The sequence below is a fragment of the Danio aesculapii genome, chromosome 23 (genome assembly GCF_903798145.1).
Source record: "Danio aesculapii chromosome 23, fDanAes4.1, whole genome shotgun sequence".
Classification (NCBI taxonomy): domain Eukaryota; kingdom Metazoa; phylum Chordata; class Actinopteri; order Cypriniformes; family Danionidae; genus Danio; species Danio aesculapii.
In genome coordinates, this window is record NC_079457.1 from 28,471,919 (window position 1) to 28,489,734 (window position 17,816).

Consider the following 17,816-nt stretch of genomic DNA (forward strand, 5'->3'; position numbering starts at 1 on the left):
ATTTTTGAGTTTTGAAACTTACACAATTGCTTTTACTACAATGTCCTCTTATATGTTAAAAGAACAAGAACATTATTTATTCATTACCTATTTCTCTGAGAATGTGATCTTTTGCTCGGGAATGACACATTGTGACAGATTCTGACAGCTAGTTGTCTGATTTTCAGTTGAGATACTGGAGCACAAAGGACAGACCAGACACAGCCAGTGTGATGAGGACTGTAGGAAACAGGACATCTGCTGTTATCCGTGGCTTGGACCCCAGCAGTATATACAACATCAAACTCAAAGCCTATAACAGTGCTGGTGTTGGACCTGATAGTGCCGTGGTTAATGTAACCACTAAGAGACCACGTAAGTGAAACAGGCCATTGTGTGTTGTTGTGTATAATTTTTTTTTTCAGTAGTTTCAAGATTTATTCAAGATGCCAACATATAAAGAGTAAAAAAAAACTCTAAGGGCTGTCTAAAATTTAATAATTAAAGGCAATGTCTATTTAATATCCAATATATAAAATAATCTATCCTTTTCCATAAATCTAAAATAAAAAAACACTGATTTTAGAAGAAAAAAATCAGATGGAAAATGAAGACTTTCCCACTACAAAAAAAAATGTATGAGATTTGTTTTTATACATGACATAGTTCCAAAACCACACGTGTACAATGTGTGTTAAACATGTTTCAAAAGACTTTAACATGTAAAGACTTCAAAGACTTTAACATGTAAAGCTCACATGTTTTTATGTAAAGTGATTGACTGTTTTGATCACCATTCTGCATACATTACTTTACATTACTATACATTATTTTTTCTTTTTTAAACATACATCTGAGCTATACAATCTATAAACTGTTGATGAATATTAAAGAGGGCATGATGTTTGAATAGGTTGTTCTTTTCTTTGATATATTTAGAAATTCACACTACAAAATTTTCTGGCAGCCATGAGAGTTTTGTGTAAGTTACTAAAAATGTTGGCACTCTTTTGGGGATAAGTTAAAGGTGCTGTATGTAAGTTTTTGACTTTCTAAAGCATAAAAAGACCAGATGTAAGTCAGATATTCTCCTTTAAAAATGAACGTTACATGACGGAACATCTGTCTTTTTGTTTCCTTTAACCGCCCAATGCCAGTTTAGTTAATTATATTTCAGCACCCCGGGTTGCCTTGGTGGAATCTTGAAGGATCTTAAAGCATGTGTCTGCCAAAATGCGACCTCCGGTGTACAGTATCAGCCTCTGAAATGAGATGCAGATTCAGAGTTCCACATGAGGTGGTTATTAATTAGCAAATAACACAAACATCAGGGGAGCAGGTAACATTGTGTCCTGTGTCCTAACAACTCGCTACGTGAGGAGATACTCAGTGATAAGCAATAAGGCTGTTTTCACCAGACGGACACAACATAAATTTAAATACAGCCATTTAGAAGTACATAATAGTGCTCTTACTGCACTCCAACGAAATGACAAGGTTTATAATCTAATTAATACATATTAAACCTCTTTAACACTATACTATATACTATATACTATATGTACATGCTGAATCACTGATATGTGTTGGCCTGCACTGAGTCCAGTTCTAAAGTTCAATTCCTAGAATTCAATTCTAAGGTTTATTTTATTTTCAAGATCTGAGGTGAACTATCTGCTGCAGCTTTCAGTATTATAGCAATAAATGTCATGTAAAATGGAATTTAAACTCACATTGTAAACCTGCTCTTGCATTTGCTTTAAACCAGGGGTGCAGCACCTAGTTCAACCACTGGGTGTCAAACGTACATACTGCACCTTAAAGGAAAGTTAAAATGATCGATTACCAATAAATGATAATTTTGTCATCATTTGTTATTCCAAAATTTCCTTCAAAAAAGAAAGGAAGATATTTTAATGAAACCTAATGAGATCTCGGTGCCTACATTTGTAGTCTATTCCCTTAAAACTTTTGACACATTCTGTTCATCTTATTAAAAGTAACGATGTCTCTTGAGTTAAACCACTTAATTCATATGGATTTCTTTTATTATGTCTTTATGAACTTTATAATCTCTTTATAAAACTTGGACATGTTGGAGAAAGGAACTAAATCTCTTGGTATTCAATAAAATATCTTCATTTGTAAAGAGGTCAAATGGGTTTGAAATGACATGTAGGTGAGTAAATGATGACAGATTTCATTTTTGTAAGAAATATCCCCTTGTTAGAAGTTTTAAGAAACCTTTTCTATTTATGCACCAGTTCTTAAAGGATTTTTATATGCTGTAAATATTCATTTCAGTTCATTTAATCTACTTTATCCAGCACCAAGTCAATCTCCAGTAAAAGTCATGTGGAATACAACAGACTCCAAACTCATCCTCAAGTGGGATCATGTCAAGGCTCTGGAGAATGAGTCTGAAGTTATGGGCTATAAGGTATGAACATATAAACACCACTGCCTCAGATCAGATGTGCATTTGATAGCTGACTCTGATATCAAGCTCCATTTTTTCCAACATAGTTCTACAATTCTTTTTTTTTTTCAAATGCATTATTACATGACCATTCCAAGCTTATAAAGAAAAAAAGAACAGTTTCTTGTTAATATAAAAGACAGACTTGAATGTGCAAAACATGTAAGCAAAACCTTGAAATACACTTTATGAGTGCTTTCATACCTGCAGCATTTCCTTTGGTCCAGGCCATGGTTAAAAATGATTCAATGTAGCATTTTTCAGCCATTTTGGTTCCATTTTACACCAGACCGTCTGTTCTGAAACAAACCAGTTTAAATGAACCAAAAATAAGTCACATGACAGCATCCATCAGTTTTCATCAGTCGTTGGTGAAATGAATTTCCTGAACTGCATTTTGATGGGTCAGAATTAAGACCCAGGAAACTCACGTGTGCAACACATGGAAGTAAACAAAGAGTAGAGGAAAACTCCATGGCTGTTTTTCAATTCCAAGAGAACAGACTTGAGTTCTTGTGGAGAACGGTCTTGCCAGGTGTCCTCAGAAGAACGATCTCAGGAGACCGTGAGGACAGAGAACACTTCCTCTGAGAAATGAGATGCAGCGTTCTTCCTGATGGTCACGTGACCTTCGCGCATTTTTTAATGGAAAATTATTTAAACATTATAGCATTCACACAACCATTTATTGTTTTTCCCCTTTTCAAAATATATACTCTGCATAAAAACATTATAAATATACATTGCACAATTCAAATAAAACAGATTTTAATACGAATTTCAGCAAATAAACACCCTTAATATGTTTATTCCTTTATTATGTCCATGGTAATGTTTAGTTTTACCGTTTCATTTATGGAAACTCCTGAGGTAAATAAGTGATATCTCTGAACTTCAATAATAAATCTAAATAAAATGCTGCGCTTTCCACCTCCAGTCCTAATGACTTATGGCACTTCTAGAGCGAGATCAGTGCTCAAGTCTGCATTGGTGCGTCCTCGATATCAAGAACACATCTGGGAAGTTTCACGCGTCCTCTGTTCTTGCGGTCTTGAGTATTGGAACTGAACTTTGGCAGCTGATGATGATGTTACACGAAAACACGAGGACGCAAGACCCCTGAAGAACGCATATTGAGAAACAACCCATGTTTGTCTGTGACCTACCATAAGTGGCATGCGAATATGAATGCCACTTTCACACTTGCCCAAACGAACTGCAGCAAAAAGGCAAACGAACTCTGGTATGTTTTAACCAAACTGACCATGCAGGTAAAATCACCCTATATCTTTCATTCCATACATATTTAATTGTAGATATTTTACTTTGTTAGGAGATTTAAAGCAAGTTTTGATGAGTTGATATGCATATGTGCTCTAGTATGACAGCGGAACCCTGAAGTGACATTAAAAAAGGAACCCTATGAACAAAGCAAAATAGCAGAAAACATGAACAGCAAACGAGTCATTAGATGCTATTTGCCCTATTTAAAGTATTATTATGATCTTTTTAAACATAATTTTAAAATTTAAAACATATCACTCCAGGACCTGTCTGACATTAATTTTCAAGAGATAATACTATATGCGATACAGTTCCTATAAATTACTGTAAAGTTGTGCCTGGCAAACTAGTTTCTCCAACAATGCATCATACTAGTTAAGCAACAAGATATGACACTGCTTACAAAACACACCTCTGCTGAAGAAAAAAAACAACATATGTTGCACGCAACCAGCAAAGAACCAGATTAAACCAGCTCATGACAAGGAAGAACCAGCTTAAACAATCATCAAAACCCACGTACTTCACTAGCATATTCTTTTTTTCTCAACAGAATTCCACCAGAATTAGAACAAATCCATATACATTGAATTATACATCGAAACTCACGTTGAAATCCAAATCCACCTAACACTTTAGATATAGACACATGTTCTGTTGTGTTATTTTGAAGGTCATGTACAAGCAAAGCAGACAGAGTCGGCCCAGTGTGGTGGAGACTAACAGCACATCCCTTGAGCTCTCGCTGCCTGTGGATGAGGATTACATCATCCAGATTAAACCTGTCAGTGAAGGTGGAGAAGGGAGCAGCAGCAAACAGATTACCATCCCCAGGATAGCAGGTATCAATTTATTTCTGTTTAATTGATAATGTATTCGGACCCGTAGCCAGGGAGGGTTTGAGTGGTTCGAAAAGACCCACCCCCCACTGACAAAGGTCCAGAATTTGCAACATACTTCTGCTCATTTGTCCTATTTTGACTGCTGTGCCGTCATAAATTGTGGAAATAACCCATCGAAGGCTTTAAGAGTACGCAGAATCTGACGTAAGTGAGGTCAACTTTCACTATTGACCTTCTGAGTTGTTATTAATTAGAGAAAACCTTTTACAATAACTTTTATTCTAAATCTTGGACCTTATTCTTGAAATATGATCAATGAAAAAGTGCAAAGCATCAAAAGCGGCCCATAGTAAAGTTAATTTTAATACTAATTTGGCTTTTGTTGTTATCCATGAATTTTCAAATTTGTCATTTTAAAAGAGAGACTAGAAAAAATCGTGAAGCTAATTTTTACCATTTTATTTTTAAAAGTTTTTATTCAAATGACCAAATTCTGACTGAGGAAAGCTGAATGTGACGGCCAGTTTATTTGCCTAATAAATGACACAATCGGCTACAGTTTTTTTTTTTTCAAATGATATATAATAAAATTGTATTTTATATATATATATATATATATATATATATATATATATATATATATATATATATATATATATATATATATATATATATATATATATATATATACTGTATATATACAGCATATATACTGTATATAAGCCTTTTATATACATAAAATATATATATATATGTATATATATATATATATATATATATATATATATATATATATATATATATATATATATATATATATACATATTTTTTTTTTTTTCATGTTTATTGATTCTTAATTTTTTGAAAATATTTTTGGAACATCAACAGTTTGGTTTTGATGGCCATCCAAGAAGCTAAATAGTGCTTAAAATGTCACTAAAAATAGTGTCTGTACAGTATGTCACACTGGATAATAACTGCATCGCTGTAAAGCACAGATAAGTCACAATAGTGTTTAAATTGCATTGATGTGTATTTTACATTTTATAATATCATTCAGGGATAATATAATAAACTTCCAGAAACAATTGATCAATAAATAATTTTTTATAGACATTTATTTTTATTAATTCACTGAATTTTTATTAATTAAAATTTTTTACAAAAATGGAATTCTTGGTTTTTGGTCAAAAGAAAATTTAAATGTTTGCCATCTTGTACCAAACCATTTCTGACATACAGTAGTACTTGACCCTTTGCTATGCCCCGCCCTCCTTAGTTACTGTTGTTACGCCTGGCAAGCTTTTGTGCCTAGCATGTCTATTACAGTATGTATGTGCCGGTGTCAGACATTCCCAGGGATATAACTAGTCATGGTTGGTGAGCAGGTGAAATAGCCGAGAAAGCCAGACAAAAAAGGACTGCTGTATGCATTACAGGGGTATATTCACGACATAATATGCAACCGATTAGAAAATAATTTAATCAAAGTTGAAGCTGGGTTAGCCTAGCCACCTCATACGCTGACCATTCAACAGCTTAGTTCATGGACAGCAGGAGAGATGAAATTTAGAAATAATCTAATAATAACAAATTAAACTGTGAATTCTCTATTTTTAGCCAAAAAAGCCTGATAGACTAATTGTTGTGTAATGAAATATAGCATTACTAACCGACAAGGAAACATGCAAGGACAGTGCTTCTACATACAGTTGGAGTCAGAATTATCAGCTCCCCTGAATTATTAGCCCCCCTGAATTATTAGCCCTGCTGTTTATTTTTTCCCCAACTTATGTTTAACAGAGAGAAGATTTATTCAACACATTTCTAAACATAATAGTTTTAATAACTCATTTATAATAACTGATTTGTTTAATCTTTGCCATGATGACAGTAAATAATATTTGACTAGATATTTTTAAGACACTTCTATACAGCTTAAAGTGGCATTTAAAGGCTTAACTAGGTTAATTAGGTTAACTAGGCTGATTAGGGTAATAAGGCTAGTTATGGTAAAACGATAGTTTGTTCTGTAGACTATTGAAAAAATATATAGCTTAAAGGGGCTAATAATTTTGACCTTAAAATGGTTTTTAAAAAAATTGAAAACTGCTTTTATTCTAGCTGAAATAAAACAAATAAGACTTTCTCCAGAGGAAAAAACATTATCAGACATACTGTGATAATTGCCTTGCTTTATTAAACATAATTTGGGAAATATTTAAAATAGAAAAAAAATCAAAGGGGAGCTAATAATTCTGACTTCAACTGTACTTCATTCATAAAAAAAAGGCCAGAAAGGGGAAATTGGTGGGTTTGTGCAGAATATTAGCATCATTGACCCATAACAATGTACAGTATCTATAACTGTCAGTATGTTTGTGTGCTTTTTATACCGTTTCTATTCTAATTTGCAGCTAAGTGGAAAAAATAAATAAATTGAAAAGCAAATTAAAGTATAAATAGCAGAAGTGAACACATTTTCCATACCAGCAAACATTAATCCGAAACCAAATATAAAAGCAGACACTAACCCACTTTAACATCATCACCAATGTCTAAATCTCCAAATGACAGACAAAAACATTGGTGAATTGTAGCTCTGACATGGAGATGGTGGTTATAAATGACTGAAAATCCGCAGCGAGTGATCAGTTTGTGATCATATCTCTGTTTTTTTTTCTGTTGATATGTAATTTCAAATATTTATAGCTTGAATCAGATAAAAAATATGACCGGATTGTGCTTTCTCTTACAGCTATTGCGAGAGCTTAAACGGAGCAGTGCTCATAATAGCGAGCGAAAGAAAAGGAAAAGACAGCTGGGAAACACAACCAACTTTGTATTTTTTGTTGGAAACACAGTTCAGATCTTTTGAAAGAGGTTTTTTAAGTTATTGGCGTCTATCACTGAATGTGTCAGGAATATTGAAAACAAAACCAACTTAACCTCGCTCTTTTAGTGCCCCTCACACAGCTTGATCCACACTGGCATTTCTCTCCTTGGGTTTTAGGTTTTGGAAATGAAAAAAAAATTCACCACCCCGTCCAAACTTTTAGCATACCGGGTATCAGATTTGCACAATCCATATGCACAACGCTTGTTTCCCTCGCTCGAAAGCTTGACAGGCCTCCTGCGTGTAACTACAGTTGCTAAGCCACGATTGGTGTGTGGACCATATCAGTTATACCATACCAGGACCATATCAGAAAATGTAAAAAACCTGATAGTAATTTTTTAAACCGCTTTTGTTTATCTAAAATATTCTATTTCATGTTCTTTTGTTTTCCAGTGGCACATGCGATTGGATTCGCCCCAGAGAGAAAAGCACTTCCAGCATTTGTAACACTAGTACTCTACTGTACCGTCATGACATTCTTATGACAGATGAACTAAACTCTGCAGCAACATTGGCAAGGGGATCCACTTGTTTTTTCCAAGTGTGTTTTACAAGCAAGACTCTTCAGAAGGAAGGTTTTCCTCTGGCTTTTTATTAAAAGAGGAAGTTTGTTAACCTGGTTCTGATTACTGACACCAAAGCCGTGGACACAGTGGAGTAAGAGCTATCATACTGTTTTTGTTTTTTGGATAAAGGTATCATTACCAGGACCAGGAACTGGATATTCAAGGGCATAAAATGACACACTCTTGAGGATTCACATACACGGATGTCTGTTTGGTGACGACGAATCCATATTCATTTACTAGATGGTTGGCAGTGGAAAACCACATAAATGCCTTTTCCATAGGAAGTGTGGGACTTCATGGACCCATCTGAAGAAATTCCCTACTGCCATACCTCACGGACACTTTCATTATCCGAACATCACTGCATTCAATCAGCTGTCCTCAAACCAGACAGTGTTTACAGTCCCCCAGCGTTGACATGCCCCCTGTCTGTTTGAAAGACGAAGCTAATGCTGCTGGCCTTACCTATACAGTACAACGGCATACTGGCTGTCTCATGCTGGTGTTTCCTTCAGTTATGCAATGAGACCTTTCTTTTGCTAGTGTGTGTGCCTCTTTAATGAGAATAAACAGTATGTAAAATATCCTCAGGACCAGAACAGCCTTAAATAGTTGTCTTGATTTCTTTTGTTGTTTAGTTTGTTTCATTTACAGTTCCGTTGTTTGACGACGTATACTAGATATTCTTTTGATTGTCATCGGCCAGCTTTTCATTTTCTGTTGGGGTGCTTTCTATAGCCGTGATTATTGAAATACCTTGGACATAATGCTTATGTTCCATTTTCAAGCTGTTAAGCATGAACTGGCTCTGTAGTGGCTTGAAATACAGTATTTGAATGGACTGTCTGCTTTTAATAAATGAAGGAACACGAGTGCTGTTCTTAAGATATTTGTGAGTTGGTCATGTTAATGTTTTCTAGTGTTAAAAAATGCACAATTAATATCAAAAAGTGAGAGGGTCTTCCTTTAAATATACACAATTATATAAAAAAATGTAAACTGTTCTGGCTAATTAACAACAAAAAGAGGCAGCATCTTAAGAATTAGTTTTAATCAAATAGTCTTTGTTGTGGGAAATAATTCATTTGTTCATTTCATGTGTTACATTTTAATGTTTAGTTTTTTGTTTTTGTTTTTTTTGACTGAAAATTACTTCTCTCTGGTGATAAATACCAGACTTCTTGCTTAATCTGCTTTGTCTTTCAGTCAACTGCTGGCCAATCTTAAATGGCACACTTCATGTGCAATGTTTGGGCTTACAATGGCCTCCAGGAGTACATGACTTATTTCCAGTGAGATTCTTAAGTTGTGTATTCAACAGGCACTGTTTGAATACAGTGGTTTTTGTTTTCTGGAAAATGTTTGCTTTAGCTAGGTGTGATTATCAGTCAGGGTGCACCGTTTAACATAATATTTTATTCTTAATGTTCCTTTAAGGAGCTGTTATTAAACGGCTGAAGTGAATGTCAGAAATGATTACAAGCTCTGGAGTAATTTGTTTGATTCCAGCTTAACCGCAGGTAACCTTAAGCTTAATGTCCTTGTTACCTATGTTTTAAAAACCAAACATAAGCAAGTAAAGGCTCCACTAATAGGCTACGTCATTATTCTTTTGTCACAGGCGTGTGCGCCCTGCTGGCCTCTCATGAAGCGCGCAAAAACAACCAAGGAAGAAAAACAAAGAACGGACAGGAAAAGTAGCCTCCATGTTTTTCACTTGATTATTTTCCATTTGGCTACTGTACAAATCACTTTTAATGTGAATTTGGACAGTACCTTCCCTCAGAAAAACGTCCTTCCTGTAAGTGAAAAAGGTTTTTTTTTTTTTTTTTAGCTGTTTGTTGAACACTATGACAGCTAGAGCTTACCTGTTCTACGTAAGAAACTCCTGTCAAGTTGGCCAATTTTAGGATACTGTTAAAAGTACTGGCAGTTAACAAATTTAGGAACAATCACACGCTTAATGTATGTTAATGTTAATGTGCTGTATGCAATTAGTGAGACATCGTCGGTACAGTAGTACATGAAATCATTTTAAGTAGCCCTGTGTTTTTCAGTTGACCACAAGAGGGCACTGCTATAAAGGCAAAGCATTTCCTAAAATGAAGATTATTGGTACCAAAACTACTGTACAACAATACAGAATATAAAGGTTTTTAATATCAGATGCACAAAATATCAGACTTGACTATTTTGATGAATCGTATTTATTTCGAACACTGTACAGCAAACACACAAAACCAAGCAGTAGAAGGTAGAGAGGATCGCAGTGTAAACAGAAGTTTCTGCAGGTGGAATCTCAGGGGAGTCGATGCTAAAATATTTTTTTTTTTAAGTTTAACTTGTTTTCCTCAATGTTCACATGTTAAATGCGACATGTACAGCATAAACAAGGGCATTTGCCTTGTAAAGTGACAAAACTCTGACATAGGCTTAGCAAATGGGCTGGCGAAAGAATGCTGTGGTTGACTTGACATCCAACTATCAACCTTTGCATGGCACTTCTTTTCTTTATATCCAAGAACAGCTCCCTTGTTCTCAAAAATCAGCAACTGTACAAGTTGGAAGTAAGACATTTACAAATTCCCCCTTCTGATATCTGCAGGCTGTTTTAATTTTCACATAGTGCACAGTCCTGAACAAATGCATTAGTTACACAACAACAAGCCTTGACCATGTTAGCAAAGGTTATCGAGAGCTATCCTGGCCTTCTTTCGTCCTTACATAGAGTCTGCTAGGTTTTTCATTTGGCAATACTCACAATTCAAAGTTCATTCATCCATTCAATACTGGAACACATACACATCCTGTCTCATCCAGGATTTCTACTGCTTTCACAGAGGAAGGTTTGTAAAGAGATTCATGGCTCAAGGGTCACGCTTCACTGAAAACCACAGGCTCATGACATTTACACATAAAAAGTTCTCATATCTAACAAATCCGTTTTTTAAATCATTATTTCGTTGGCACAGCATTGTGCGGGAAGGAACAGTTTAAAAAAACAAATCACAGAAGTTTCAAAAACATACAGAGCAGTAGGGAATTTGCTAAGTACCAGCTTGTTGGAAAATAATTCAAAATTATTATTATTATTTTCTGTAATCTTTTTAAAAACAATAATTTTTTTCTTCTTCAAATGCTTAAACTCTAAACGCACATGCACATAACACGTTGATTATTTATGTACTGTGTCAGCATGTACTAAAGTCAAATTAGGTTTGGTTTCTTTGGACTTCAAATCATTTTTCACAGTTTAACGATATGCGTAGGAGATGAAATAGAGCATTCAACAAGCAAACATGTTACTTTTTGTATCGTGCATTTCATACTTGGGGATATTTAAATTCTAAAATCTAAACTTGATAGTACTAATGGTACTTTGAAAAGGGTTGTACTGAAAATAGGCGTAGTTTCTTTGTTTGTGATATCTACTAAGCTGATGCAAGGGTTCTCGGAATAACTTAAAAACTCATTCTGGACATCTGTAAAAGTCATAAAAGAATACGTTTTCAGGGGAAAAAATGTGCAAGTCGACTACTTCCATATTTAATGCGGAAATTAAGTACTTATAAGAGGACAGTCAAATGTTTTGGCAACCATACATTAATACAGTCTCGTTTTGCTAGGGTCCTAAACCAGAGGTTATAGTTAGTTGTATGACAATACGAAAACATTTTAAACCCTGCTTTGTCACATGCAGATGATGGTTCAAAATTGAAGAGCAACATATTTGTTGATTTGAGAAGCACGACATACTGTATGCACACTAGCTAGGCTTTCCCTACAGTTCAGAGTTTGCAAAAAAAGATCTTCTGTTTTTATATCTCAATGAACCCTAGAAAAAAAACTACTCAATAGACACTACTGTCACTCCACTAAGCTAATTCAGCATGTTCATCAAAAAGCCCTATGCCTCATGCTTGATGTTAGCATTGGGCTGTTGATAGTACGCTTGGTTAGTTTTCACGTGTGAAGAAAAAGCAAGAGACTACAATGGCGGCTAAGTTGTCTGATCGATGGGATGCTGAGTCCGTCCTTCCCAAGCGGTCCTCGGGGAGGAAGACCGTGTGCCTCCTGGTCCATATTACCACAGCAAATGTAGACACGAAATAGAAATTACATGAGCAGGAATAGGTTCCGACGTCTGGGAGGCAGCATGTGTTTGTGTGCATGTGTAAATGTTAGTGTTGTGTATGTAAGTGGAAGCAAGAAGCTTAATATAAGAGGTCTGTAGATGTTTGGAGACCCACTGGCAGTCATTGAGGAAAAGTTGCTTCCCGTTGAAGTCCTGAGAACTGAGGGGATCAGGACTGTTGGAGAAATAAAAACACAAATAAACAAACCATGTAACACCTCCATTTATTCAAGTGCATTTAGAAGATCCATTTAACTGGCAATGGAATGTTGTGGAAAACAATATCGCTTGCGAAAGATATTTGATAAGTGTGTATTTTGTAGCTAAATGAAAGCGTGTTTGTCAATGCCATCCACCTAGAGTTAGCATGCGGCACTGACTGAACTGGTTTTGACATGTCATTACACCCTTGTCAAACTGCTATAAACCAGCCGGCTCGATATGACAGATAAACCATAATATGCATTTTGGAAATGGATGGATTAATTGTGCGTGCAGGGGTTGCTGGTGACAAATACCTTCGATTCCTCATGTGGATCTTGAGTGGAAGATTCTGTTTCCCTGACAACTACAGCCTTGGTTACCAACATGTCAGGGTGCTGTTGCTTGGCTTCTTTTATTGCCATGGCGAGCGCCTGTAAAAAAGTCATTTGTTTTCAAGTTAAATGAGAGAGGGGGAAACAAGCAGCTAATGTATTAGTAATATGCTTTCTGACTAATTAATTTGCACTTTAAAGTTGGCATGAAACAGAAATTGTTTTCATGTTTTCTTTCCTGTTGTGAAATGGCTTCTTGGTCTAGAAAAGAAATATGATGATGTAAATTTGTTCACAAGGAACTGATTGTCATTAGCTAATTGCTGTAATCTCATGTGATGGACCGATTGCTGACAAGAGATTTTGTTGCAGAGGACATTTTTGATGATTATGATCAAAGATTAGAATACACAAGACATGTCACTCTTATAGTTTTGAATGGGGGAAAGTGTAACGGTCAATTTGGTGAATGAAGCCCCGCCTACTAGTACAAGAGCCAATCAGCGATCGCTATAGACTGACATTTCTCCGGGGGAAAAGCTCAGACCAGACGTGTGCTTTACGACAGTTTGGTGGTTAACAAACACACTTCAATTTCAGCAATATTTGCTTCACAGACATAAGAAATATATCCAAATAAAGCTTGAAATCTGTGCTTTTAAATGAACCAAGTGCACTTGATAACAAAAGTTTTTTTTTGGTTTTGTATGAAATGAACGCGAGGTACAGTCCGTCCTGTCAAAGGCATATCACATGACAGCAACTACTCAAACACCCACAAGCTTGTAAACAAAGAGTCGCTGTCTCTTCTAGAGGTGATTCACCATTAAGACCAAGTTGTGGATTACCTCACAAGAACAGCACAATCAGACGATCAATATCCAGAGTGTTTTTCAGAGTAATTTGATGTTTCCCCATTCAGACAGAATTCCAGAGAGTACTGCCCGAGAGGCGTTTTAAAGATGGCCGCTGAGTGAAATGACTTTTCTTTAAGGGACGTGTTTACGATGCAAATTGGTATACATTTTTGCAATGGTCAATGTTAATATCATTTGAAATTTACAGGGTTAGCTTACTGAATATGTGTTATTCTTTGAAATTTTTAAGTCTTCAGTTGTTCACCCTCGTGCTTTTACAAAACCCACAAGGCTTTTGTTCATCTTCAGAACACAAGTCAAGAAATTTATAGTAAAACCAAAGATATTTTAATTTTATGTATTTGATTATGCAGACTTTTTAGTCTATCCACTGAAATTGTGCGTAATCAAAACTTTCAAGCTCCAAAAAGGTTAAAGAATGTGAAAAAAAATCCAGCTTCAGGTACATTACATGATTTTAGTCCCAGTTTTACTCATAATAATAAGAAATGCCAATGTCTAAAATACCATTTTTACTACAGGATGCATGATCTTATGTTATTTCCTGTATCACTTTTTTCAAGCAGCTGCTGGTTATTCTTCCTATGAAATGTGTAATGTGCCTTGTCGCCAATCTGTGTGCACATAACAGCAATTAAATTATACCCAGACAGTCGAGTACTGTGACAAGAAAAGAAGAACTGACGACTTTGAAAACCATACAGCATGTTCCTTGCAATATCACTGCATGGCTGTTCATGTGAAAAATGTTTTTACAATGCAACTTGTGTTTGGAGGTGCTGCATGGGACAGGTCCTTTTTCCTAGTGTTTCATATTTTACTCTGATTTATTCTACTACAAAGATTAGTCAAATCATAACTTTATGGCAAAATGTGGACTAACAATTTAATAGATGATATAATCGCATGTGACCTTGGATCACAAAACCAGTCATGAGTGGTTTTTGTGAATAATATTTTTTTGGATACCAAAGCTGAAAAAATATGTTTTGCATTGATGTATGGTTTGTTAGAATAGCACAATATTTTGCAGAGGTAAAACTATTTCATATTCTAAAATCTGAGGGTTCAGAAAAACTAAATGTTGAGAAAATTGCCTTTAAAGGGGTTCAGATTGGGTTTTTAGTAATCCATATTACTAACCAAATTCATTCATTCATTTTCCTTCAGCTTAGAGGTCGCCACAGCGGAATGAACTCCAAACTATTCTGGCATATGTTTTATGCAGTGGCTGCCATGCCAGCCGCAACCCAGTACTAAGAAACACCCATACATATTAATCCACACACAAACTCATACACTACTGCCAATTTAGTTTATTCAGTTCATCTATACTGCATGTCTTTAGGCTGTGGGGGGAACCGTTGCACCCAGGGGAAACCCACACGAACATGGGGAGAACATGCAAATCCATACAGAAATGCCAACTGGCCCAGCACGGACTCAGACCAGTGACCTTCTTGCGGTGAGGCGACAGTTCGAACCACTGAGCCACCATGCCATCCTCTAACCAAAATTAAAATTTGCAAAATGTCTTCAATTAAAGTTGTTCTTTACTTATTATTTTAAAGGGTTTTGTCATAAAATAAAAATCAATAATTTACACTTGTACTAAACTGTATATTTTTAACTATTCCCACAAATATAACCAAGCAACATTAGGCTAGGTTTGTGGTCCAGAGTCACAATACTTCTCTCCAAAACTATTAAAAAATATATACAGATGTGGTTCCTTCATCACCTACCTGATCTTGGTCAACATCATCATCACCAGTAATGATGATCCTCTTTTCTATTCTTGTCTCCGAGTAGCCTCCTTTCACCGTCTACAAAACAAGAAAAAAATAGTATGTACATTTTCAATTCTTTAAAAAGTCCAATCTAAACATGGGGCTTCCCAAGTATACTTGTTTCACAAACCTTTGTAACATGAGTTGTAGTGGCTGATGTTACATTCTCAGTAACCATTAGCGGAGAACCATCTCTAGCTAATGATCCCAAGTTCACCTGTACAAAAAAGTATCGAATTAAACACTTGTAAAGGCATGAAGACTGCAATAAGGTAGGTACACTCGTAATGCAGTTAATGTGAAGCACATTCTTGAACTAAAGTTGGGGGGAAAAAATAAAAAGAAGGACAAAAGACTCAAGTTCACCAGATGAAACAATGGACATACAGGAGAGACTCTCTCTGTCATAGAGTACGCAGCCTCTCGCATACCGCTGATACCATGGTCCTACGAGAGAAGTTATAATCAAAATATTGTAAGATCCTCTACAGTGCATGCAAGTAAAAAGAGAAAGTAATGACACAGATAAAAAATTAATGGTATTTGACTTAATTGCAATCTTCAAAGCATGTTCCTCTAGTTAAGGGAAGGCAACTTTGGTTCTGGAGGGCCATTGCCCTGCAGAGTTTTGCCCCAGCACTAATCAAACAAACTCGAACAAGCTAATCAATGTCTTCTAGATCACTAGAAAGCAACACTGTACAGGCAGGTATGTCTGATTAGGGTTGGAGCTAAACTCTGCAGGATAGTGGCCCTCTAGGGCCAAAATCTGCTGCAGTTGAACCTGTCACACAATGACACTTCCCCGGTAAAGTACATTTGATGAGCTAAAAGGTCTTTACCGGGTCTGCAATCTCCATTATGGTTGTGGTGACCTCCGAGCCGTTGGGCTGCGTCTCGATCTTGACCTCAGTCTTCCTTAGAGCCTGGGAGGCAATGATTTCACTGCTCTCTCTGCTGAGAGGGTGGATTGGGGGTGATTCAGAGCTCTCCCGTCTCATCGACTGGGCATTAGCTTGTTCTGTAGAGTCTTTTCTCAGGGCTTGTGCAGCTTTCACCGACCGTGGGGCTTTCTTGGGTACAAAAGGCTTGGGAAAGAAATGAAACAGATCAAGTCAAAACCTGGGAGTGATCATGAGATATAAGGAACACAGTGCCAATCAAATGAACTTGGCAGCATATGGTGAGTCATGGTTCAAAAGAAAAGAATAAGAAGCAATGAAAAAATGTAACAAAATTCTGAAATCAAAGAAACCAAACCTGAACTGACTGACTGAACTATGGAGAGCAGCATCAAATGGAATGGAATTAGCATCAATCATGAACTCAAATTCCAATGTAATTTCATGCTTTGGTTCTGATGCCCTGTAGAACGCGAGAAAAATGGGACGTGATTGCATTCATCAACACATTTACACATTTACTGTGACCAGTGATTGGAAGAGCCAGTTACTTTGCTGAATGCATATACTTGTCTACCTCCGGTTTACGTTCCTCCGGTGGCTTCGGTTCTACAACCGGCTTTGGTTTCTCTACGGGCCTCTGTACTTCTACATGTCTTTCCTCAGGAAGGTAGATGGGATCTGCTCCCAGTATAAAGGCTGGATGTGTGGGGCGGTCTGAGAGGCCAAATTCAGGTGAGTAGTCTTTCTCCCCAAGCTCAGTCATGCCTCTAGAAAATTCCTCCATACCCGTTTGGAAGTCCATGAGCACAGTGAAGTCCACCTCAGCCTCCAGACTGGACGTTGAGCTAACAGTGATACTTGAGCATTTTCGCTCAATTCCCAGGTGGGTCTCCTTTAGGTACAGAGTGTCTGGGTCAGGGTCATCTTCTGAAACCGATCCCAAGCGTCTCTCCCAGGGCTCTCTCTGAAGAAGAAGAAATAGAGATCTTGGTGCAAGGAACCAGCTGTGCTACAAGAGCATATGTTGACTGACAAACAGGTAAAACAAGGCAATATAATGGATGTTACATCTTCTTCACAAGACAAGAATGAGACACATTGTGGTGACTGATGGTTAACGGGTCTAGTAGGGATGCAGGGGTTAGTTCAACTCAAAAGACTAACTAAAATGTCAAAAGTTACGTGTCTCTGAGGAAAAAACTGAGACAATATTATGCTGATAAAAATTTTATCCTAGGGTAGAATACTTCATGTTGTACATCATATATTATTTATCCACAGCACTTTAGGAGTTTATACAGTAGCATTTTTTACGCTTGCATGTTAAGTTCATACTAAGTGTGGCAAGCCTATGACTTGCTAAACAGTGCCAAGGAATCAATGCATGAGATGGATGCGTTAAATGACATTTGTTGAACAGATTGGATCATGCAATTAATGTCATGCTGTGATGATGAAAGCAAAAGGTAAATTGTAAAAATGCCTATGTTTACAAAAATGTCAATGCCAAAGCTTTGGGT

At 36.4% G+C, this 17,816-nt stretch overlaps 2 protein-coding genes across 7 annotated transcripts in view; one reads left to right on the forward strand and one right to left on the reverse strand.

Moving 5' to 3' along the window:
• Window positions 1–8,941, forward strand: part of cntn3a.1 (contactin 3a, tandem duplicate 1) — a 177,233-nt gene extending 168,292 nt beyond the window's left edge. The window contains exons 20-23 of the mRNA XM_056449420.1: window positions 168–354; window positions 2,307–2,419; window positions 4,416–4,584; window positions 7,877–8,941. Of these exons, the coding sequence (XP_056305395.1) occupies window positions 168–354; window positions 2,307–2,419; window positions 4,416–4,584; window positions 7,877–7,968 (561 nt within the window). The 3' untranslated portion in view covers window positions 7,969–8,941. The remainder of the gene's footprint in view (window positions 1–167; window positions 355–2,306; window positions 2,420–4,415; window positions 4,585–7,876) is intronic.
• A 1,312-nt stretch (window positions 8,942–10,253) lies between these two features.
• The window catches only part of si:dkey-178k16.1 (band 4.1-like protein 1), a 140,043-nt gene continuing 132,480 nt past the window's right edge, over window positions 10,254–17,816 (reverse strand). For all 6 annotated transcript variants that reach the window (XM_056448787.1, XM_056448785.1, XM_056448782.1 and 3 more), the window contains 7 exons: window positions 16,871–17,260; window positions 16,234–16,479; window positions 15,779–15,838; window positions 15,522–15,608; window positions 15,347–15,427; window positions 12,706–12,822; window positions 10,254–12,362 (listed from right to left, as the gene is read on the reverse strand). In XM_056448787.1, coding sequence (XP_056304762.1) covers window positions 12,357–12,362; window positions 12,706–12,822; window positions 15,347–15,427; window positions 15,522–15,608; window positions 15,779–15,838; window positions 16,234–16,479; window positions 16,871–17,260 — 987 coding nt within the window. In that variant the 3' untranslated portion in view covers window positions 10,254–12,356. The remainder of the gene's footprint in view (window positions 12,363–12,705; window positions 12,823–15,346; window positions 15,428–15,521; window positions 15,609–15,778; window positions 15,839–16,233; window positions 16,480–16,870; window positions 17,261–17,816) is intronic.